Source organism: Amia ocellicauda, chromosome 5 (assembly GCF_036373705.1).
Source record: "Amia ocellicauda isolate fAmiCal2 chromosome 5, fAmiCal2.hap1, whole genome shotgun sequence".
NCBI lineage: Eukaryota > Metazoa > Chordata > Actinopteri > Amiiformes > Amiidae > Amia > Amia ocellicauda.
This window is the reverse complement of record NC_089854.1, coordinates 18,583,077-18,609,145: the sequence shown is the minus strand read 5'-3', so window position 1 is coordinate 18,609,145 and position 26,069 is coordinate 18,583,077. Positions and strand designations below refer to the sequence as shown.

The 26,069-nt window shown below is 43.1% G+C and overlaps 1 protein-coding gene across 1 annotated transcript in view; it reads right to left on the bottom strand.

The window, feature by feature from the left end:
* arhgap35a (Rho GTPase activating protein 35a) overlaps positions 1-26,069 on the bottom strand; it is a 76,287-nt gene that overhangs the window by 30,911 nt on the left and 19,307 nt on the right. Inside the window, exon 2 of the mRNA XM_066704111.1 lies at positions 2,686-6,836. Within this exon, the coding sequence (XP_066560208.1) occupies positions 2,686-6,438 (3,753 nt within the window). The 5' untranslated portion in view covers positions 6,439-6,836. The remainder of the gene's footprint in view (positions 1-2,685; positions 6,837-26,069) is intronic.

Sequence of the window (26,069 nt, the reverse complement as noted above, 5' to 3'; positions counted from 1 at the left end):
TTAGCGAATGAAGACTATGCTCAGTCTCTCCTCCCTATAGTGCTCTTCTCCATCTCTCTGTTCTGAGTGCTGCATATTGTCTCACACTTGTATTTCACATTCTTCTACACGTCCTTGTCTCTCATTCAATCTCCCATTTCTCTCTTATAGACTCTCTCTTTAGTCACTGAAATCCAAATGGCTATTCTCTAACTGCGGTTAAACGTCCTTGCACTCCCAGCTAATTCACTTCTGCTACATTCTAACAAACACCATACTATCATGTACCAACATGCAAACATCTGTACTTCTGATTTCATGCCACTGTTTTACAAATCAGCAAAGTTTAATTGTTGTGGTCAATGCAAGCTATTTAAATTATGCTATGCAGTTTTACTGCACATCAACAGTCCAGATCATGCCTAGGGGTGCAAACTTCAGTAAATTTGTCTTATTGTCCAAAAGGATTGTTTAGGAAAGAAATCAGCAATGTCTATGGGCTAGTGTCTATGTGCAAAATATTTATACCGGTACCAAGTCATGAATTTCAATACTCAAAACTTTTCCTAAAAACAAAAAAGGTGAAACACTGTCAAATCCATTATTCAGCTTTATTGCAAACCTGGATAACGTTTTGGTGCTGCTGCCGCCATCTCTAATCTCTAAACTCTATACAAAAGAACAAAACGAGTGGCTTAACAAGACAAGAATCTGTGTTTCTACCTCACACTCCTGGTACACTGCTCGAGTTCACACATCCCACAGCTCGCTGCGTCGGCTGCTCTCTGTCTGACGTCACACGCATCTAACCGAAGAATGCCATTCTTCACAAACCCTGCACAAACTGATGTGATTGGGTGACTTGATCTTTTATTATTTTTATATGTTACAGTTTTTATTTAAAATTGTAATTGCCAATCATTTATGTTACAACTTTATTGTGCATCACAGATTTACATTATTTGTTAAAATAATTATTTAATGGAGAAACACTCCAAGAACACGCATTTCTGAATTTCTGTGAAGGATTTCATGAACACGACCACTTTACAGCTCATATTACACGTCAATAGCCTTACGTCACCGCTGTCAGCATTCTTCTTAAAGAAGCCAGATCAAATCAAATCTGTTAGCCAGATCAAATTGTCATTCGCATAATAAAAAGTATCGATTTAAAATAAAAATCCTGGTATAGTACCGTTTTCAAAACTCTAGTACTGCGATATTTGTTCAGTACTGGTATACCGTGCAACACTACTATATGCAGTATAGAAACTAGGAACTTGTGTGCTGTAATGCAATTGTTATGTACAACAGGGTGAGCTGGTGTAGACATGGCAACTTGCAACACTTCCCGTCCATTGCAGTCTTGTCCTATTTATCTACTGAGAGAGAGAAAGAGAGAGAGAACCAATGTGCTGATATATGCAGATATGACTAACCTGTGTGTAGAACTCAGTGTGAATAGCTCTACAGTGAGATCTACCCTGCTTTAGAGGAATCCAACACTAAAAATCTTTCTGGAGTCAAGGTTGCAGTTTGCAGGCTGATTCCAATGAGGGCTACCATTAAGACGAGCGCAGAGTTCATTACACAAAGTTTAATATTTCACGCCTCAACACTTTTTAAAGCTTCTGTCTGTGAATCCAGCAGGGCCAAAAAACGAATGGCTTCATGTGACATAGTAGTCTGAACCTGCGAGACAACCACAAGCCTTATTAAGCATGTCCTGTCCCATTAGTGCTCCCACAATGGAAATATACATCTATATTTTTTAAATACATTTCTGCCACTAAATTGCAGATCTAATAGTAAAGTCTTTTCTTCTTGAAACCCATGTATTACTCAAATCTATATGGTATATGAAGATAACTTGTAGATAATGACTTGTCTGTGTTGGAAATTGTGAATTGCTGTAGTTTAACAAATTATGTGATTTTGTATAATAATAAAAAAAGTTAGATTCCACTAGCTACAGAAAAACATTTGCTTCCGTCAACTGTATAGGACAGGCACAGAACATTAAATCTCCTTTTTAACTCTTTCGGATCACAAATGGAGGAAAAAAAATTATGTGAAATAACCATTACTGATATTTCTTAGCTGATAACTATCATTCCCATTTAGGCAACATTTTAAATAATGATGCCTCTGGTATGTTCAATATTTAATGAAAAACGTGGATCATATAGACCTTATGAAGACGATTTAAAGGACAAATTAAAAAATCATCCAAAATAAATTAACATCTTAAAGTAATTTACCTCACAAACATTCCTGTGCTGTCAGTTAAAAGCAGAATGGATGACTCAGTTCAGGTCATATGATTAAAATATTAAATTCAATCACATACTAGAGTACAGTTACAGCCCATGCATCAAGGCTACAGGTTCATATATAATATTATTATTATTATTATTATTAATAAAATAAAAACATACCCAAAACGTGTGAAATGGCAATGGTGGAAAATAAAGGGTTAAAATACACACAAGGCCCAACTGCATTCCTCAGGACAACCGTGTACTTTAATTTCTACTTCTGCAGTTAAACTTTCCAGAACCATCACTGGGAAGTTGCTGTGAGAGTGACGGAGGTTAAAATGTCAAAAACATTAGGCGACTTTAGACAGTATCACAATTAACACTTCATCTCCATACAGAAGACGCAGACTTTAACATAACACCCCTGGCCCCCACGGCTTACCTTGCCGGTCCTGCGCAGGCTCCTCAGGATGTTCCTCTTCTTGGGGTCCTCTCCTAGATCCTCGATGACAGAGTTTTCCCCCTTGTGTGCCCCGCTATCATCATCCAACTTCAGCTTCAGTGTGCCTCCCAGCTCGTCATCGCTGCCAATGGAAAAGCTGGTGCGGAAGCTGCTGAACTTGCCAAGCCGCTTGGATCGGTCGCGGTAGAGCCGGGGCTTCACACTCACAGAGGACAGCTTGCGCCGACGCTCCAGGGAGCTGCTGTCAGCCTCACTGTCAGAGCCGTTCCCACCACCGTTGGAGTGGGTCTTGTTGGCATTGCGAATGGTGATGATCTTGCCCTGTGTGCTGTCGTGTGGCACCGAGTAGATGTTCTCCTCATCACTGGGCCGCGGCTTAGCCACCGCGTCAATGGGCTCAGCGTAGTCTGAGGGGTCGTAGCCCCCGTCTCCGGCCGGTGTCCAGCTCACAGTGGAGGGCAGTGAGCGGCGGTTTCCCCCGGGGTCCATGTAGGAGCCAATGTTGACCTTGCGGAAGTCGAAGCTGACTGTGGGTTTTGGGCGAACCTGGGGCGGCACCTTGTTGTTGAGCCTGCTCTCAAAGCTGCCAATATCAGAGATAACGGAGAAGGTGTCGCTGGTATCCAGCTCAGACAACTTCAGCCCCCCGTGAGAGGATAAGGTGGAGTCGTCCCGCAGAGATGGTGGGGAGGCCTCCACGTCATCCTCAGAATCCTGGAGGTTGGTGATGGGGCTGGGGGAGCTTCCCCGTGGGGAGTGTACACTCTCGTTGGTGCTGCAGGCCTCAGCCGTGTAGTCGTACATATGGGTGGCCTCAACAATGGTCTTCTTCTCCACCACCTCCTTGAAGAAGGGCTGGAACAGGTCTATCCGCTGGGGGCCTCCGATGCTACCGCCACACACCAGGCTAGCAAAGAGGCCCTCGATCTCGTGGGCCAGCTCCTCGCCCTGACTCACCTGCTCCCGGGCCACTTCATTCTCGCTCAGCTCTACCTGGCTTTCGCCCACGGCTAACAGTTGCACCGGGATGATGTCCTGCACCTCACACAGAAAAGCACAGAGCGTCTCCAGGGATGCCTTGCGCCGGGCCGAGTAGACTCCAATGTAGCCATGCACCAGGCGGCTCTTACGCAGGCTGAAGGAGGAGTGGTAGGAGAGGAGGAGAAGTTCGATGCAGTGGCGCTGGCCCCCCACTGAGAGGTCCAGCAGCACCGAGGTACCACTTCCTGGGCTGGAGGCTGGCCGGCAGTGCTGGGGCAGCAGAAAGGGGCACAGAAGCTGGTCCAGGTCATAGGAATCCCCACACATCACACACATCACGATTCGCAGGTCTGCCTCTGGGTTTTGCTGGCGGTGGGAGTCCCTGATGCTTGGTGGACGGTGCAGGGGCGGAGAGCTGCTGCACAGGTTCATGTTGCGTTTAGAGTCCAACATGCCTTTCAAGACCTGGTTGATCTGTTTCTCATTTACGCTGCGCCCATATCCCATGCCAGGCGTTGCAGGATCTAAAAAAGAACACTGGAGTTTGACAGCCACCTGCTGGCCCTGGGCAATTAAGCTGTGGGTGGTCTCTCCACCAATATCCCCTACAGAACCCACCCCCCTCTTGGTGACCAGGATTAGGGTCATAGGTAGCTGGGCTAAGTGGTTATCCTTCCTGCCCAGAGTGGACTCACGGACCTTCTCGATGCTCTCCATCACATAGGAGAGGGACTCCTTAGAGTTGTAAAGACAGAGGCAGCCATGGGGCTGGAAGGTAGCAGTGTGGAAGGAGTTGACAGGTAGACGGACATTACCCTCAATGGGCCGCAGTGAGAGCTCATACATCTTCCCATCCAACACATATCGGTCATCATTGGTGCATAGGGCCCGGATCTCATTAGCCAGCTCTCTTGCCAGCCCGTCCTTCCCCAGAATGACTAAGTTGATTTTGTCTGCTTTGCTGTCTCCACCAGTCTGAGACTTTTGGTTCCCACTGTCATAGAAAGGGTAGCGGGTGGGAAACCGAGACACCAAGATCTGCTCGATCTTGCTGTCCACACACTGTGCGCTGCTGGGGCAGGTATCCTTGGTAGGATGATAGACAAAGTGGATGTGCTTAAGGACCAGGGCATCTCTCTCTGCCTGAAGCTTCTGCAGAGCTTTGAAACGCTGTTGCTCACCCAGAACCTCCTGAATAGCTCCCATCTTCTCTTTGCTGGGCTTAGCATCCACCTCCAGTTCATAGAACAGTTCAGAGTACTCGAGCAGCAACTCCTGGAAGTCCTCTTTGGCTTTGTCGATGATCTCCTTCTGGTGGCGGTTGTAGATATCTAGGTACTCTGGCTCATCCAGCCACTGATAGAACTCCTCATTCATGATGAAGCTGCGAGCCTCCTCCCAAGGCTTGCCAGCGGTGATGAAGGGCGAGGTGTTCAGGCTCTCCTTGAAGAGCCGCCGCATCTCTGCTCGCTTGCGCTCATTCCTCAGCTGCTCCAGGTGGGTGTCATAGATCTGTTCTGCTGCCGCAGTGTCCAGGAGATCAAGGGGGATCCGGTCATCCTCCATGTTGTCTATGTGAGGCGTGGCTTCCCAGGGCGTCTCCTCCAAGACCACAAACCAGTTAGAGAAATCTCTTTTAGTCTCTAGCAGCTGCTGCACACCTGGCCAACTAAGGTGATCAATGTCATCCAGGTCGGGGATCAGGGAGCTGAGGGCCTGGGGCAGGGTGCTCAGGTACATCTTGCGTCGCCTCTCAATGTGCTCTTGCTTAAGCCTGTAGATGTGCTGCTGAAAGAGCTTCTTGGCTTTCAATGTGCCTTCCAAGAAGACATAGTCCTTGTACTCTGTAGTCTGCATCCTCCGACTGATGTTGGGCCAGGTCTCATTGTGGTTCTTCACAATGCGACTCACCAGCCACTCATAGCGGTCCTTGGCTGAGGCAATCTGCTGGCTCTGTTGCTTCAGCGCCTCGAAGTAGGGGATGATCTTAGGCTTGCCCCGGCTCTTGTCAATTAGCTGCACCAACGTGACGAAGGCCAGGTCCACGTTGACATTAGAGCGTGCTGAGGTCTCCACCACTTGCAGGTTCTTCTTGGCCAGAGCAAATGTGTGCGAGTCCTTGATGTAACGCTCCACGCCCTCGTCACACTTGGTGAGCACCAGCACCACCGGCTTCTTGGTCTTCGCCAGCTGGTTGTACAGATTGGTAATGAACTTCATCTGGTCATCGAAGTTGCGGTTCATGCCCCTGCTCACGTCCACACACAAGAGGAAGCCATCCACCAGCAGCTTGCCCTCGGGCATCTGCTTCTGCTCAAAGTCCTGCTCTAGGCCTAGCTGGTCTGTGCAAAAGTACATCAGCTTTTCAGCTGAAGCCAGCTTGGTGGAGGCAGCCCTCTTAATGTAGGGCTGCAGGGCAGTGCTGCGGTGGGGCTGGAAGGTCTGGTCATCGATGAACTCAGTCTGTTCCACAACATGCATGCGGCACTCTGGCCCTTCCTCCAGTGTCCGTACTGCCTCCCCCCAGAAGAGAAAGTGGTCGTTGTTTACAACCCTGCCACCAAAGTCGCTGGTGCTCAGTACGGAGGTGTGGTCCAGGTAGAAGTCGTCAGCACTGGGGCGGACGAAACGGTTACACAGGCAAGATTTGCCCACACCGCACTGGCCTTTCTCTTTCTCCGTCCCAGACAGACCCACCACAACCAAGTTGTATGTGGGCGTCCGGACGTCTTGCTTTTTTGCCATCATCATCGCGCGCTGCCGCTCATCCTGCCTTGCCCAAAATCTCTAAAGAGGAGGCTGTGTTGCGTTTCCATGCAACTTTTTAAATTTTAGATTATGTTTTTTGTTATTCTATTTTGATCGATTTTTTTCTCCACCTTTCTTCCTCTGCTCGTCTTGCAGATTAACGTGAGTAACGTTTCTGATCTTCAGGGTTGTCACAATGGAAGAGGGTAGGCTGGGTAGACGGAGGGTGAAGGGGAAACAGGGAGGGAGGGTGGACAGGAAGAGGATAGGAGGGAGAGGGGGTGGCTGTTGGGATTAGGAGCTAAAACCAGCGACTCCTCAAGCCTGACCCATCTCTTCTCGCTGGCAGTGTAGTCACGCAGCAGCACAGAGCCTCAATAGTGTCCAGTCTGGATCTGTCCCTGAAGAGTAAGACAAAAAAAAACAAATTAGCAAATGAGCACGAAAAGGATACACCTAATGCTTACATGTGTAGAAGGCAGCAGTCTTGTACATATACAAAATAAATCTTAGACATATATATATATGGTAAGGTGTTCTTTTGCAGACAGTTTACCTTAAACCTGTTCCCCCTTCCAAAGTAAACCAAAACAATTTAAATGACATCCTGCTCATAAAACACAATTGACAGCAAAGCATGTTATTGATTTGAACAGCTGACTTTGTCCAGCTAACCATTGGCACTACATAAAAAGTGAAGATTGCAAATGGTAAAGGATATCCATCCCACACCTTCTACCACCCTCAAGCATGCAGCATCATTCCTTCCTGCCTGATTACAGCAATAAAGTTCCAGCTTCAATTGGACATTACAGAGAAGCTTAGAATCAGCTTAAAACAGGCACCCTCTAGCAGGAAATGTTCAGTTCCTTAACAAAAAGTATTGGTTTTTAAGTGTTCCCATGGGGGTGGTGTAGTGTGGTGTAAAGTAGAGACAACAAAGAAATAGACTGCCGTTTTAAATATTACAAAGTTAAATGTGTGATTACCGTTATTAACAGCCATTTACCTATTACCGTTATTAAAGATTATGCTGACACCACAGCTCATTTGAGAGAAACCCACTCTAGAAATTCAAGCAGGTTTGCTTTTGAGGAACACTCCTTGAGGTTGGTACAGGGCTGTCCACTTAAATCACCACAAAAAAGCTCAGTGACAGAAGTTTTTTCCCTTTCAAGTGAAATTCCAATGCAAGGGTCTTTGAGCAGAAACGAGAAACCAAACTACAACCAGAAGGGTTCAGATGCAACAAGAAAATGCTTTATTGGAACACGAAGGAAATGGGGAGTAATTTTACATAATTTATGGTGACCCTTCATCTCACACACACAGGTTTTCCGTCAAAGTGCTTATTTTTAAATTTAATATTTACTAGCTAAGCCTGCTGAGGTATATAGGGCTGCTGTTGCAAGTACAAGGGAATGGAAAAGGAAAGTGTTGTTTTGATTTCAGTCTTCTTGAGATGTGTCTCATCTCCACAGACAGGATTTACACTACAATAATATCAATACAAAATATATATCTATTTTAAGAATGAGTATAGCTAAAAATATTACTCGCCCTTCATCTCCAAGCAATGCATGTTAATAGCCTTCAGAGTTACAGTGTGGAAAAATGTATAGTTTTCTACACTCCATCAATACAGCAGATATTTCCTCTTCAGTCCCATCCTCTCAGACTGATCAAAATCTAATGTAAACGACTATATGCTTGTCTCTTGAAAAAGAGAAAAAACAACACGTGGGCAATGAGCAGCAAGCAGGAATAGGGCTGACATTATAATAAGCAATTCAAGGTCACAAAGTCTCAAGCGGCTGAGACTTTCACTCACTTCAGGACCAAGTATTTTAAGGGAGATGTACAAATAAAATAAAATTGTAGTAAATTAGTCTAGAAAGTCAATCAAGAGTCAAATAATGACCCCTTCACGATCATAAAGAGAATAAACCAGTCATTAAGACAGCAATGGCTAATATTTTCTACAAAAGATGGAGTATTAAAAGGAAAAGCATCTTACATCTATTTAGAACATCATCATGGGATGTGGGATCTGTGGCGTTACCAAAGAATTTGCACAAAGGATTCTTCTACTCCTGCAGATAAGGCAGGCCGAGTGCAGTCAGCTGGAAAGGGAATGCCGCACACAGACGCAGACAAAGATGGAAGCCACTACCTCGGTCCCCATTCTGAGTCAGCATGTTAACCTCAATGAGATCATCTGGAGCCTTCTAATGCCCTGCACTCAAACAGTCCCCCTCCCCCTCCCCTTCCCTCCCTGCTCCCCACTCCCCTGACAATAAGGCACCACAGCAAAGAGCCGCCTTTTTCCAGCAGCCAGAGTAACTCGCCTGTCATCACACGTTTTGACAGCTGTCTTCTCAAAGAGCATGATTGCGGATCCATTCTAATGCTGCAGTAAGTATACATCTAGGCCTCATATATATACAGGGTGTAGGTTTAGTTTCATAAATGGGGAGGACGCTGTCAATATTGCAGGGGACGCATCCCCTATGCCTATGCATGCGTGCATATATATAACACACACACAATTGTTGGAAAATGTTGGAGGTTGTTTAATTGTCAATGAACTGCCTGATCAGTTGTCTAAGGGAGTAATTTATTTCATTACCAAAAGCTAGATCAACAAATACTTTTGAATTAGATATGTTTGCATTGCAGTAGAACTGTCCTGCTCCTAACAACTATCACATTGACGAGGTTAAATTCCCAGCTGCAGTGAGATACAGATCTAGAAGAAACTGGGAGTGTGATTCACTTTTAAAATCTCAAGAAATAAGAGATGGATTCTTAATGGCCGCATAAGTAAAAGTTTGTGCACACACATTCACATATATAGGCCTACATATACACACACAAACCTATATACATATACAAACAAACACAAATATATGCATACATATTAGGGATGTGCATGACAAATATTTTGACTATCGTTAATACCCACAGCTGCTGCTGTTTTTAGTTTTTTTTTTTACTGAACATGAACACATTTTTTATCTGTTAAGAAGGTACAGCTCTGCAGAGATTAGTACCTACAGATCGATGAAGCCATGCATTAAGACCAATCTGGTCATGGTTTATTCATGTTAGTTTCCAGCAAGTTCATTTCTGAGCTGGCAGGTTTTTACAGACCTAATTAGCGAGGGATCAATAAACTACCCGTAGAATCATGGCACTGAAGTTTTTTTTACATTTTAGTTTTGGGGGTGGGGAGGTATTTTTCCATGCAGCCCCTTTCTCTAGCGATAGGACAAAGGTTGTAAATTTAAGTTCTCATTACTGATCGGATAGAATATTTCACATTACACTGGTTCAAACTTAACTATGGGAAACTTTCATGGGGGGGAGACTCTGGCATAATGGATTTCCTGTAGGACTCTTTCCTTGCATTTCATGGACTATCCAAATGTTCAGAAAGCACGGGTGTGAATATTAGTATTCTGATGTTACATTATTTTAAAATTCCACTGTACATGCTTTGGGAATCAGTTATTTTAAGCCAACCGCAAACCACCCAATTGAATTCACATGCAAATTGGGAGATTTTGAGCGTGAAAGGTAACAGGGGTTGTGGATTGCATCTCTTACAAGTCATCCTCTGAATCTCTAGACCATGACCTATGTACCTGTATAGTATAGCCTGTTCCCTCTGCAGGTTTTGTTTGTTTATTTATTTGGGTTATTCAGCACAAACTGTAAAGATCCTCAAGATAGATCATCTTGTCCTCTGCCAAACAAGATATTATTTTATGGGAGCTTGTGTTTCCTGGAAAAGAACAATGGGGATATATATTTTTTTCCCCTTTTCCTTTTGCAGGTCTTTCAGCCTTCACTGGCTGGAGACAGTACTGCATAGGGTGTTCAATATCTATAAGGAAACTGATAAGACCAAAGTATTTTGTTACCTGGCAGCAGATACTGGATAATGAACACCTGTGAATCCAAACAGGGAAGCTGAAATTATATTGCCTTTACCCCCTTTCCGTTTCATCCGAGGAATTTGGATTTAAGAGCTTTGTAAACCCATAAAGGTTGGCACACAACAGTGCCATCAGTGTCATTCTGGTTTCTCCAGTCTCCACCCTTGCAGTGCAGCATGCTCTACAATGTGTACAAAAGCCTGTGCCCTCGCTTGCTGATTTGAAGACCCTTGGAAAGCCGAGGGACCGACAGCTCTACAAACACAAAAGGGGTTCAGCCTGTGAACATCGCTGGCACAGTTAATTTCCCCCAGGCACCTAGTGTACCAGACACAGGAGAAGGGCACCTATGTCAAGTTCAAATCAGTCTTCTTGCATATACAATGTCACCAGCATGTGCTAGAGGGTTAAGTCGCAAAGGACTCTATAGTGCTCTATGCAGGGGGTAATCATGTGGTTCCAGTTTCCTCAACACATCATAAACCAGGGTTAGATCTGGCACTAGGTGCCATTTAACTATTCAAGGACTCAGTACTACAAAGCAGGGCATTTTCTGGCATCTCCAGAGGCACACTATAGAAAATGGATCAGGAATAGATGGTCACTGAGATCAAGTTCCCTGACATTTAAAGTGTGGGTCAGTGGTAGTTCAGGTGCATATTAAAACATCAATCAATGTTACTTTAAAAGAGAACCTCAGTAACCAATCTCAAGGCACTGTATGCAGTCTACAAAAATGTAAGTATGAGCCTTATTTAAAAAAATGTATGAATTGATTATTTTATTTTCAATTCAAAGCAAAGTGGGAATATTACTGCTTTTTCTAGACAAAAGCACAGGTGGAAACAAGAAAAGGAAAGGGCAACTAAACTAGCATTACGGGTCAGTTAGCCAAAGCAGCATTTGACCTGGAACAATGTGGTTCAGACAGATAAGCTGCCAGACCAGGGAGAGTCCTGAAAGTAAGCAGAAGGATTACACACACTTTATTATCAGAGTTACAGGTAGTCAGCGAAGACTTGACTCGACTTGATGTATGGTATTGGATTTTTTTTTAATGCGTCACAAACCCCGCTCAAGAATTTCAATGCAGTGCTTTTGAGAAGTCCATTTAGAAAATTAATTACAATAATACTTGATAACAAATTCACAGATTACAGCTTTCCATCTGTGTTCAGGTACTCTAGAGATGTGTCTGCAATGGAAAAATAAAGGTCTTCAAAGTATCCCTTTGATTTTTACTGCATGCTCACTCTGGAGCATTTCCAAATCCTAATGCATGTATGTATGCAAGAAAGAGGCCTGGACATACAGTGCAGGCTACATGTGGTTTACAAAGTGGTCCTGGCAAGAAGTAACAGGAGGCAGTAACTACCTCAAAAAAAAAAAAAAAAATGAACGGTAAAGTCAATCAAACAGGAGAACATTTTGCAAAGAATAGAAGTAAAACTAACAGGTACAATGGAGAGTACTCAATTCTAATTAACACAATCTTGATCATAATTACCATCTAAAGGATTTGCAAAACCCTGGGCCAGGACCAGGATTAGTATTGATGAGTGATTTCAGTTTAGGGACATTGAAGAGCAGCATTTTAACACCTGAAGGCAAGTGAGCTCCAGAAATGAGATGGCAGATACACGTGTGCTCACATGGGCTTATATTGGATTTGGGCGTGATGGTTTTGATTTCAGGTGCAGTGTTTGAAAGAGGCATGTAGGCGTATACACAGAGGCAGACAGGCAGGATGGCTCGGACCTTGGTCAGCTGAGATGAAACGTGTCAGTGGAGTGGCAAGCAGACACAGAGCTCAGTCTTCCTCACAGTACAGCACTGAGAGACAGGGTACCTACAACTGGCTGCAAGACAGGGAGCACTGAACTGATCTACAACTGCAAGAGGAATGCTGAGAAATATACACCAAAAGAGAGAAACAGACGGACATAGGTAATGAGAAACAGACAGATTAGATTAAAGTTTACCTTGGTAGATGGGTAAGTAGACAAAACACACAAACATAAATAAGACAGACATGTGAACAGCTTAGATTAAGTAGACAACTACACGACCTATGACTACATCTACAAGTATCACACAACAGTATTCAATAACTATCTAGTGCTGTAAAAATTCAGAATATGACACCATGGGGTGAAACTGTATGTGAAGCGACACTTTTTCTCAAAACTGCCAGCATATGGAAACCACCCAAATAATACCCAGACTACATGCATTGGAAAAATTCTGCTAAATCATAGCACGAGGGGAGAGAGGTGAAGGCTGGAGATGCCAACAGTTGTTTGGGACCATGTATCACAAGGCAGGCTGTGTTGACAGTCCAGCCCAAGATCTGTATACAGATCTGTGCATTAGTTCAGACTGACTATTTTAAGTGCCTGATTACAGCAGTATAAATACACATGACAGTACGCTTCATCAGAATACAGAAGGAGATAAGGACAGCAGGGGAGGCGGGGGGGAGGAGGGAGAGAGGGTAGGGAAATCTCTTCAAACCAGCCATATTGTGCCAGGACAAAAACAGTTCATTATAGCAGTTCAAGATGCACTTCAACATCAAAAAGAGCGTTTAACAATAAATCTGAATGTTTGTCTATTATCTTTATTTGAGGAATGCAGGAGTCCAGAGAGACTAGAATTGCAAGTCTGAGCTGGCTTTGCATGACACAGGTAGATAGGGGCAAGCAAAGGATTGGGAAGGAAGGTCTGTCTGGACCCTCTCTCCTGCTTCACCTACAAACACGAGGCTGGAGGGCAAACAGCCTTCAAACCGAGAAGACAAATAAATTAAACATAGACGCTTGCTTTGGGGTTGACGGCATAAGTGCACTTTTGGAAAAAGAAATAGTGTGGTTAGACTTCAGGGACCGTTTGAGGACACCACTGCAAAATCGGCATCAATGACTTATTTTAAGGATAAAATTGATCAATCTGAATCACAGCTAAATAAATCATACACTTAAGGGTTTGGGAAAGGGAGCTTTAACTGTTATTCAGCAATACAGTAAGTCACAAGACCCAGACCCGAGAAGAGAGGTCAAAAGGGAACTTGGAGCCAACCAGACAATGACAATCAATTTAATTCGAGAGGTCTTTCTCCAGTGCTGAGCACCACCTCCCAGGAGAGCTATTAATCAGGGTAGGGGGCAACTGATGCAGGCTGCTTCACTAATACACACTGTGGTTCAGCCCATGCAGGAATTAAAATGTTCCTGTTCATACTCATCCAGTTCAGGGAGTGAGCACTCTCAAGGTGGGATTGTAGCAGGATCCCCCGAACAAGGAGAGGAGAACACATTGGCAAAACCATTACAACTGAGAGACCCGACGTGATCTATTATCTCCTGCTTTCTGCTAAACACCTATTTATTTTGACATACGTTAGACTTTAGAAGAGTTATTTATTCATTAACATTACTCCGGGGTTTGTCTTCATATTATAACTGGATAGATGAAGACAGACAAGCATCTTATACAGTGCTGTAACAGTGCTAAAAAGCCATACATTTATATAGACTTGAATTTTGGTCCATTGTAATTCAGAGTTAATTTAGAAAAGACATCACCCACAGAATGCCCTTTTAACCCCTTAAGGATGACAGTTCCCTTATTTGAACAAGAGATTTTGCTAAATTAAATCAACAACATGTGTTTCCAGAATTTAGAAAATCTGCGATTAAGGGATAGAAGGGAGTACACAGACAAATGTCTAAACCGCAGTGTGCAAAAGGCCAGTGCAGTGGTAACTTGATACTTATTCAGTCACGTGTTTATGTATAAACTTCCCCGTCTTGATAATTTTACAAGTGTACCCCATGGGTATTGGTATATTTTCATCTTGACCTCTTGATGATGCAGTAGTCAGCTATTGTTAGGTTAGTTCAGAGATCTTTAGCTTTAGCATGGGATTCATTATCCAATTATACCATATACTCACATCTTCCTTGAATGTGACAGGGTGAGTTGCTATACAAGGATCTGCAGGCATGGGGCATGTGTGTCTCCATGATGCTATACAACTGAAGGAGACACAACATTCCCAATACCTCTTCCAGTGTAATCCAGGCTTCATTTAAATTCATTGCACATTTGTGGTATAATCCACCGCATTACATGCAGAAACAAATAATCCTAACTGGGGCTTGAATGATTCCGGAATAGCATGATCGTGATAACTGCATAATCCAGAGTTGTATAATCCTTAATAAAATTACCCCCATGTTTCGATTACAAGAGCTTGTGATGTACTGCCGTAGTGTGGTCCTGTACCGGGGTGTGACAGGTTAGAGAGATGCTGTACGTGAATACTTGAGGGTGCATCTGTGCATGTGTTAGTTTGGGTAGTGTGGATGCCAGGCTATTGTGTTTGAAGCTGTCTTTGCTGTACTGTAGAATGGGATTGTCTGTAATATCCAGAGTCGACAGGGCCTTTGGAAATGTGTTACAGACGGGGAGTCCCTGCCCCTCCTCCTGCCTTCCTTCCTTCTTCCTAGTATTTTTTTTCCCCATTATAAAGCTTCTACCGCAGTAAATGTGTTCTGTGCGAAGGTTTCTCTACTCCTGTGCGTCCCTGGCTTTACACTAATGCAATTTGTGTCCCCTGAGAGAGAAAGAAAGAGGGGGGGAGGGAGAAGAGAGTGAGAGGCGCAGGTCCTGGTTCTACATTAGTGAGGATACTGTAAAGAGACTGTAGCAGTGTCAGTCATGCTGCAGAGTGCTTGCTTCTGTGTGGCGTTTTTTTTGTTTGTTTTGTTTTTTCTTTATTGTTGATGCAGTTGTCATTTGATAACCACTTCAGAAACAAAAAATGAAATTAAAGCATGACAGGTTCTTCCTTTAAGAAATCTAGAAATGGCAGCTTTTACATTAATGGCACAGGTTTTTATGAATTTTCCATCGTAATGAAAAACAATGTGCCAAGGCTTTGTTCATTGAACAGTTTTGTTATACTACGTGCTTTATAAAGAAAGTGGGGAACTGAAGGTTGTTGCAGGGCGTGTCCAGACCTAGGCTAATGTACAGCCCTGGAGAGAGTGGATTTCATCATTCAATCTCCCATATCTTTGCCTGGTTTGATTAAATACCTCTGGGTCCAGAGAATCCCGAGGGGTTGAGTCTGTGAAGGCTTCAGCTCGGACGGCAGGTTAGCACCCACAAATGCAGAGATCACTGGCAGTGTGGGCCAGAATGATTAGCACAATGACCAGGATTCCCCCGGCTGCCACTGGGGATGGATGCATTTGAAATCAAGCAGGATTTTATACTGCGAACACCCAGTGTGGAAAGAAGGTGAAAGCCTGCCAGTGAGTGTTTTACAGCACTGGTGCCAGACAGAAACCAGACAGCTAGGCTACACCTGTTTTTCTCAGTGTATCAAAGACAGCTCTTCTATGTAAGCCAAAGCCAGGTGTTGGATATTCCCAGAAGATTACAGTTATATCAGTGTGTGAGAACTGCACTGTCAACAGAATCTGCAGTATTCCAGCAAGAGGTTTGAAACACACAGTCCTGTTGATGTATGTGTGGGAAAGTGTGTATATATGTGGATGCAATATGTGTTTGTGTAAGTGTAAATGTGTGTGGGTATACACGTGTGTGTACATAAGAGTGTGGGTGAATGTGTGCGTTTGTACAAGACTAATTGGTGTGTGTATTGTTATGTATGCAAGAGTCCAAGTATACATGTAAATATGTGAATAGGAGTATGTGCAAGTGTCTTTATATGAGTGTAGGAGTAAATATGTGAATAGGAGTTTGGGAGAGCGAGCGTGTATGCCACTGCATGCAGACACCACACAGGATCTGATTTTATTTTCTAGAAAACCGGATTAGCACAATCCCCGGTGGAGTGCCAGCCAGCAGAGAGACAGCCAATGAGACTGGCAGGGAAAGAGAGAGAAACAGAGACAGAGAGAGGGAGAAAGTGTGTGTATGTGTCTGTGTGTGTGTACTGTGTGTGGCGGGGGAACTGAGCACCCAGTGGCTCAGAGGAGAGAGAAAAGACAGGGTAGAAAGAGGGGGAGAGGGAGAACCCGATCCCACACCACTGCTGCAACACTCCCACACCAACAAAGATGCAGATAGAAACAATCCTGTTGCACAGTTCTTGAGCAACTGTATATTGCACACCTGAGCATGTTCTGCTAATGCTGTTTCCATTACAGAATGGCTGCTATAGTAAATCTGCACTTCTTAATGGGCAGCCATTGTGATATTTAATACTACAGGTGTTTAACATTGATGGTTTGTGTCCAACCTCTGTGGGTGTGCTGTGTGGGGAAAGCAGTGGAGTCCTCGTATTTCTCCAGAGCATACAGCCCACTTATACAGACAGCTCTTCCTACCAATTCCCAGTATGTTAACATACCATGGGAAATTGATCTGCTGACTACGGAACCACAGCTGATTATCTAATTGTACCATCAAATTTGGGAGATTTCTGTATACTGTAAACATTAGACAACATGGGCAAAACTAGCACTGCACTTCCTGTCTCAGGCATGCAGCCTGAATATGGTGTATTGTGTTTCTCCACTGAACAAGAATCATGTGAGAGGGGACCTGCACCTGTACCTCATCAGTAAGCAGCATCTTAAACATGGGTATGATGTCTGCACAGATCTCAGGCTGTCTTTAAAGAGCAAGCAAGGTGTCAAAAAAGAAACTGCCTGTTCAGCACAGTGATCAGTGGTGTCTGAAAACTATGCAATGCACTGTTGATATAAGAATGAACAATAGCTCCAGCATCAACAGGTAGGAAGTGCAGTTATCTATCACTGCAGCCAAGTTAATGATAACAGAAGAAGCATAGAAAACAGCATTCAAATTTCTTGTTGATCTTGGTGGGTTGGATTTCACTACAGATCCTGTGAAAAGTTTTGTATGTGTATACTTGTGTATGAATGTGTCTCTGGCATTATATACTCGAGCCAAAAACAAAAAATGAAAAGATCACAAAGAGACTGCTAAGCACAAGCATAGTGAGCTCCATCTAACCAGTACAGAGAAGACAGCAGGGACCCTAACAACAACACCCCACAGTCTGTGTAACATAGCTACTCCAATGAGTCGCAACTTAACTGCAGCATCTTAACTTCAGTTTCAATCACCATTTCCACAAACAAGTCTGGCCTTGACACTATCCACAGTCGCTTTATGGCTAGAGTTGAAATGGTGCCAATGCTATTTTCCTCACTATTAACTCCACTGAATGCATTTAAATGCATGCCATTTGCAACAGAAATCTCTCAAAGGCTAGGCAGCTCAGTGTGTATCCAAATAGGGCTGTTAAGAGTCAGTTACAACTTGCTAGGACAGGAGAAATAGAAGGATATCATTTCCTTTCCTGCAACAGCCTCCTTTCCTTGTAAGTAGTAAGCACCACATTGCAATCTACAGAGAATCTCATTGGTATTGCAAAAACAAAGAGCGTAATTGCCAGTTATCTTGATGCTATATGTAAATTTGTGAATCCATTAAGAACCACCTTGCTGGTCGACAAAAACCCAATGTGCTAGCGCTGCTAAGAAACAAACAGCCAATTCTGTGCTGAAAGACCAAACAATGGCTCCTCATCCAGAGGCACACTTAATACTAATAAGTTGCAAAGCTAATACTCAGGTGTTACTGTATGATCCTGTCAGAAGACTGCAGCTGTAATTTCTCAGCACTGGTATACTGTAATTGTTTAAGGGGGAGCTCTGAAAAGCAGTTTTAGCCTGGGTCACCATGGTACAGTTGTTCACAAATTACTCACCATAGACAAATCTCATGAGAGGTTCTGCAGAGTTTCATTACTCCCACACTTTGATAGCTGCAGATTCCTTTTCGGTCTATGATTACCTACAGTTTTAATCTTTATTAATTCCAAACTGAGCCAATGGTGTCAGTCATTTGCAATATCTGATGACTGTGTGCATGCGAGATCACAATGTATGCCAGTCCTATTTGTCCTTAGACTCCTCGAAAATCAGTGTAACTCCAGATGCTAATATAAAGTGAGCTGGAAATGACAGGAGAGGCTACACAGGTTTTAAGCAAAGTTCAAATTCAAGGAACATTTCCACCTTGCCAGAGCCAAACCCTTTCAAATGGGTTCATAACTTGAAACAAGCGGTTACTTTTTCCAGTGCCATTCATCTTCAGATTTCAAATTTAAATCAAAAACTTATTGATTTGAAATAGGCTTAGGGGAGTCCTTGTTTGGAGATTTTGTAAGGGTCATCAAGCTGGCATTACCACATTGCAGGGTATCCTGTGGATTTCAAGCCCTGGCATTCAGAAGGAAATAACATTCTTATGGTGACAGCTATTACAACTTGAGTGCTTTCATTTGTGTAAAAAAGCAACCCATCATTTGCCTTCGCCCCTAGGGCTGGGAACGGTTGCCAACAGCCGATGTCACCAAGTTCAAATTCCTTTTCTCCCTTTTGGCTATTTCATAAACTTTTTACAATCCTTTCAGTTCCTAATCTCAGAGGTTTATGACCCCTCCCGTTAAATACCTATGATTAGCTGTAGCACATTATTATGCTTTATGTATCTCATGACTGATGTTTGCCCAGACTGCCACTGTACACGGTTCCAAAACCAGCTGGAGAAAATCCCCCACCTCCACTACCTTGCACCAATCAGCAGCCTGTCACCTATGGCGACAGGGAGTTGGGGCAGTGCAACCTAGTAATGTCAGACCTCTCCGGATTACAGGGCGGGACCTGCCTCTGGAATGAGGAAGGTGAGTGTGAGAATAGAGTCTTAACTATTTACCTCCCAAAAACATTAGCAGGAGCATGTACTCCTGAATATATAAGGCACCAAGACAATACTTTTTCAACTTTGAGATTGCATGTGATGTAAAAGAAATACAATGGTACAAGGGCTGTAAAACAGTGTTTTTACTGCTTGGCTATACCTTATACATACTCCTGTGTTCCTCCTCTTTAGACACTTTTCAATACTTTTTATTTTTCCTTTTTTCAATCTAGTGGATCAACTTCCCAGTCCACCACTAGCCTTGGTATATCAGTGAATTTAAGGTGTGAACTGTACACAATTAGGGGTTTGAACAGCCATCTCCCACATCAAGCAGTGGACTGAATCACTATAATCAATTTCACTATGTAGTCTGATTAAGTCAGGTTGCCCTTGGTTGGCGGGTGGGTTGTCTAAATATTCCTCCTCAGCATTTCCATTAAGCCCTGATGAGTGTACAAGTCCACTCCTGGGCTGGGGATGGAGGAGAGTCAGGGGTGAAACAATGAACAACGATTCCATGCACCTGCATTGGCACTGATGCCTGAAGACTCCAGGATCCACAATTCCACCCTGACCCCTCCTTCAGCATCCTGAGTTTGTATCAACTCAGTGTTCTGGCCCCCCTCCTCTTCCACTTCACTCCACTCCACTCCTTTTCCTCAAACCCATTATTCAGAGCTCGTACTGCTTAACAATGCTACACTGAGCTTTTCCACTATACTATAATGCAGCTCCCATTCTGTTTAACAGAAGCCTGGGTATTTGCTCCATGCTTAATGCCAACTAATCTGGCATTGCAAAGGGGGGTGTTTAAATAAAAGACAATTGAACTAAAATGCTAGACAGTGTACAATGTAGTGTACTTATTTTTCGCCAGAGAGAAAAGACTAATTAAATAAATCCCAACCCACAAAAAACAAAACTAAAAAATAATAAATCCAACCCATACAAAGTCTGGCATATTTACTGACAAATAAGAATAATTACCAAACATTTCCACCCAATGGTTAATCAACAGTTTGGAATTGGTGATCACTATCCAGCCTCACCTGCTGATCACTACACACACCCCAATAAATTATCTTAATTAGGGTGGCACAACAAAAGCCAAGGCTTTTACAGGATGATTTATCTCTGCAACTGCACAAGCACATCCAGTGTAGTGTTCAGACCAAGTATCATTGATCCCTCCTCAATCAGCTGTCTGACATTAAGTTCCTTCTCTCTGCAGTTAAAACACCAGCAGCTCTGCAGACAGCACAGACCAACCCAAACACTGGGGCAAGGTATGTGAAAACGAACAAGCATGCAGAGAGGAAGAAAACTAAAATGTGAAGGGAGGATCCTACCGACAAACATTTTTTCAGATTCTGCCACTGCAAAGCTCTGGGTGAAGCACACAGGCAACAGGACTGCAAGTCGAGCACAACACAAAACCTGCAGAAGTGATCTGGGCTTCATTCCCTGCTCCCCTGTTATCTTGAACAAACAAGATGGGACCAGTTTCATAAACAGATTACTGACAGCCATTGTCCTGGTCTTTCACTTTTTTTCCAGCACCCTGTAATTTTATTTTTCTAATTAATGTGTCAATGTGTTCCAGATTTTTTTTTTTTAGGGAAATAAAACTTTATCTAGACTAAGCAAACACCTACTTATATGACCTTGAGGCAGTTCATTCATAACATCAAAAAGCTCTGACACAATCCTCAAGTAGAAAAGGCCAAGAAGAATGTAGAGTCAGATTAACGAAGCTTCTGCAGCATGGCCCCATTAAAACGAGAGAGGGTGGGAGAGTGCAAGAAGAGAGACTAAAAGAGCGGTTAATGTTTCTATATTGCTGTAAAGAAGCTGCTCGGATCCCGAAGGAGCACTTACACAAACATTGTGCCGTAGCTGCGTCTTGTTTGGAAACATTAACACCTCTACTTGTTGCTTTAAAAGCTTTTCTAACACAGCTCCATCACCAGGCAAGCCAAGTCTTGATAAAGTCCTTGCTTTACCTGCTTCACAGATCTGACTGGTGCCATAGGACAACCTTCCTTGTACTGCACATAAAACCCCCACTGCAAACCAGCTCGAGCCACTTCACGTTTAAAGACTAGGTGCTCAGCTCTATAGTATATTGTGGCATTAAAAACTACAAACAACATGTGGAGTCAACATGAGAGACTTCCCCCTATTTTTTCCTCAGAATCTGCATTTATTTATGGGTGCTATGCATTCAGAGCCGTTATTTGTATTTGAGGTTCGGACAGTGGTACAGGGGCCCACTTGTTTATGGCCAGTAACCCCTTCAGTCACAGTGGTAGTATCGCACAGGTAGGCCTGCTGCATCCAGACAGACACATATAAACAGCCACAGCCATTCTCGCAGAGAAAAGCACGTCCACATCATTAACATCACAGCTGGTTAAGAATAGGACGCAGCCTAGAGAGAAGGAAGTCGGTGTGGCAGTGGGTCTGAGAGATAAACACCGGATCCATGGCTTGTTAACCCTCAAGGGCTAATCTATGCCCACGCCAGCGTGTCCCTTGTGTGTGTATGGGGGAGGGGTGGGCACTGCGGTCATGTGTAGATGCCCTTTTCCTGGCTGCTTGGTCAGTGGACAGCTAAACATCAGTAACTGCAAAAAACATTTTGAGACAAGGACACTAGTCAATCAGGCAGTATGTCAGTGCTAGGGAACCTTATGCCATAGGTGGAAAGGGGTAAAGGGGCTCTTGATGGAGTACAATTAAAAATAACCAGAGATATGCTACTGTGTATTCACCTGCTTACTCCTGGTCCTACTCCTATCCCTACTCCTTCAGTCATTCTTTATTGAAAAACAGCTACACAAAATAAGTCTCAGCTCAATCTCTGTGATAGCTGTTTCAGCCATTTCAGGTCTTCAAGTCTTCAAGGTTGAAGGATATACTGCATGTAGCCAGTTTGCCAGTTAATTTGCCCAGACAGGCATTAATACTGTATTAATACTGTATAATAATGTATTTATCTCTTTACACTCAGCCCCATCATAACTCCTTCAAACTGTATCACATTTTCACCCAGTTTGTCTTATAAGTCGTATTGTGGATTACTTCAAAGCCATTTTTCTATAAAAAAAATATATTTGTTTTTTATAAAAACCATAACCTTTCATAATTCATAATTATGCTGTTATTTAGCTTGGAAAAAATAGTGTTGTGTTGATATATAGTGTGCCCAATCATGATCAACAATGCAGAAACTTATTCTGTAGTTTGTATGCTTTCATTTGAATGGTCTCACATGCTTGTGGCCCTTGAATGGAATAATGGCCCTTTGGGCACATTTTATGGTACAAATGTTCTCAAAACATTTTGGCATAGGCTAGGTTCTTTCAAACACATATTATTCCTTCATTTCTTTATGCTATTTATAAACTTCTACTAGTTTCAATTTGAATGGTATTTTATCATAATATTTTCATTTCAATTTCCCATATCAATTTCAAAAAACGCATTTATGTTTTTCTGAAAAAACTTGGTAGTAGTTGGTCTAATCATGATCAACTATGCAGAAACGTACAGTAGTTAATTTTCATTTGATAGGTGTCACATACATATATACCGTATAATGGGATATTAAAAGCTTGCGTATTTAATAAGTTCAAACTAAGTGCAAATGGGGGTGAGTGTAAAGAGTTAAGTATATTTTCCACTTCCTCAGTTCAAAACAAACTTCATCTCAAAATAACACCAAACTGATCGAGCACTACTCAATTTCCATCCTTGTCCCACACAAAGAAAGTGTGGGAACTCTTACAGAACAACGATCACCAAAACCATTATATCAGCTGTGTACCTATGGGGAAAGGTTACATTGATTGTGACTAAGGGTGGAACAGCACTTCTCTTAAGTGACCGGTGGTTCATTTTAGTACTGATCAATCTTTGTACAAGTTCTCAAAGCACCTCACACATTTCTACATGAAATTAATGAGGTAGTGTTGCAAAAAATACAATTCAGCACATTGTTGGGGGCTTTAGAAACAGCCAACACACAAATTCAAACGTGTGTGAATATACAGATGTATATGATGAATAGGAAAGAGCTGCCGGCTTCCGCAAAGGGAGAACTCATACACATTCAAACAGCTGCTCCCCCTTTTGTGCTAAATTACTCCGGCAAGACATTTGCAGCTCCCTCACAGTCTGAACAATCAATGAATCAGCCTGAGCAGCTACACCAATAACCCCTCGGATGGGGCTGGACCCAGGTGGGCAGAGGTGGGAGGCATGTTCCGACAAGCCAGTGTGGATTAACCTCCTCTAGACGCAAGACCCCATTAATCACTGTAAAGCTGAGCACTATAGCACTCACATACAAGGACTGGACACCCACACCAGCCAGTGTGCTGTATTTACTATCAAGATTATGTGTGTGTGTCTGAGCACACATTTTTGTCCATTTACTAGCTCATACCATCATTTATGCACATTCACTTCCATTCATTCAAAGCTTGTAGGACACTTCCAACATTCTACCTTGATCACCTTAATAAAACAAAGAATGGTGGATGTGTTTTGTAGTCAACTATGCCTCTGTTTCCAGGAAGAAACTGAATGGGAGGAATTTAATGTCAAGATGACCCAGAACATTTGCAAGTAATGCAGAAGTCATTTTTCTTCAAAGGTTTGAAAGAGTTTCCTTTAAGACGAGTTTGCAAAGATTTAAAAAAAAATGAATACAAGTTCTGTGTAGCAACTTTTTTATTCTTCGTGCAAAGCTCTGTACATGTCAGGCCTGATGTTGAAGTGTTTGGATGGATTTGCCCGCTGCCGCATGCGTTAATCGTGTGGTTTGAGGGGTGCCTGGCATCAAGGAGTTGGGGATTGTTAAAGCCAGCCTGCTGATTTCAGCAGCACTGTACCTGTCTGCCTGCTCTCCCCTCCTGCCTGCAAGAGAAATCCCCATGGCCACATCCCATCTGCAACTTGCCACAGATTCGCTGCAGGCATGTCAGGAATGATTAATGCCTTTAGAATCACATCCGCACAAATTATAGATTAAAAAAACAAAAAGTGAGAGTGAGTAGGGAAGAGAGTTAGCAAGAGAAAGAGAAGAACAGGGGGTTACTTACAACTCTCCATTTCCAGATACCCAGAGCTACACTGCACTAAGCATTAAATTCCTCTGATTAGTCTCCTGTGTGATGAAGGCTATGAACATTGCTGATGTTGAGGAATCTGTGCATAGGGGTGGGGGGCTCCATGACACCAAAGCTGGAGAGCCAGGGAGCTTCAAATCAAAAATGAAATATCAGAAACACAGTGCCTAATATCCATCTATATCTACAGATTTCTTGCGTTTGTGCTTCAGAAATTGCTAAAGAAATGCAATAGTCATTTGCCTATATGTTCAGGAGGATTGAGACTGACAGACCAGGGGACGATTGTGTTCCAGTCTTCTCAAGCATCTACTGATATGTAAATATTACACAGGACCTTTCAGCTGTAAATGAACAGTTTACAATGTATTATTATTATTACTCGTATGCTTAGTAGACACCCTTATCCAGGGTGACTTATGAATTGTTACAATATATCACATTTTTACCCATTTATACAGCTAGGCATTTACTGGAGCAATCTAGGTAAAGTACCTCAAGGGTGCAACAGCAGTGTCCCACGACCCTCCACTCCAGAGTCCAAAGCCCTGACCACTACTCCACAATATTGCCCATTATTATTTACAAAATAAACCAAAAATGGAATGTACACTTTGTAAAATCTAATAGGAATTAAACTTTAATTTGGGTGTTTATATATACAAAAAAGAAATCAGGAAAAGGCAAAATAAAGTAAATTAAATAAATACCTCTAGTCAAAGGTATTGAGAGATGGAGATTAGTGTTTGGCTGTGCAGGGATGTTTTATCAGTATTAACAGTGCGTTCCCTGTAAACAGTACTTACTCCAGCTCTCAGGATTTGTAGCAGTTTTAACAGGCTGTGTGAGAGAGAGTAATCCTATGCTGACGGAATCTTAATATAGGGTTGTTGTGTGGGGGTGCTGGGATGGTCAGGGGTAAGACTAGACATGCCCAAGCTCTGGGAGCTACAACTCTACCTATTGTCTGTGAGTAGCCTGGACACAGGAGCCACAATTCCTGCTAATGCTGTGCAACCACCCTTCAACACAGGTCTGAGTTCATTCTCAAAATGCGGGAGTTTAATATCTGAATGCCTACAAATACAATCCTGTGAGTTTAAAATGAGCAGCCTTGACATGGGTAAAAACACTCCAAGCACCAAGCACAAAATGGAGCAGTCGAAAATCCATACCTGGTAACGTCATTTTTTTGCATAACACAGGGCCTAAATCAGATGTATTTGTACACTGCAACATGGCACTGGCCATTCCAGTATAACAGTATTGTACTAAGAACTTCATTCCACCTACAATATTCAATCTACAACAAACCTCTCCCATACACCAAGAAGTGCCTTGCTTGAACTTTGTCCTATTCAAATTTACTGCACTGGGTACTGTACAGACCAGTCAGGCAAGAGTGCTGTGTACAGTAAAAAAAGACCACATGGAGCATGTAATGCACTATAAGATCTCTCCCCCTCATCGAGGTCCCTTCCTCCATCACCCCTCATTATCTAGCATACAGAACAATGTGAAACTTTTTCCAATGTTACAAGTGTCACATTTATTTTTCCATACATACTCACAGTGTCCTGCCACACGTCTTCGCTTTAAGTCGCCGTTTCACCTATCAAGAATGACGCATCCAAAAAAAAAAAACGTGTCCATGGCTTAATCTTATCGCACCCCCTGCCTCCCACACACATTAGGTGTTGCTGCAGTTTTTACATGTGCCGTCACCATTGCAGCCAGCTGTTGTGTGCCAGTGTTGGTCCTGGTCGTGTGAGCAGTGATGCTATCA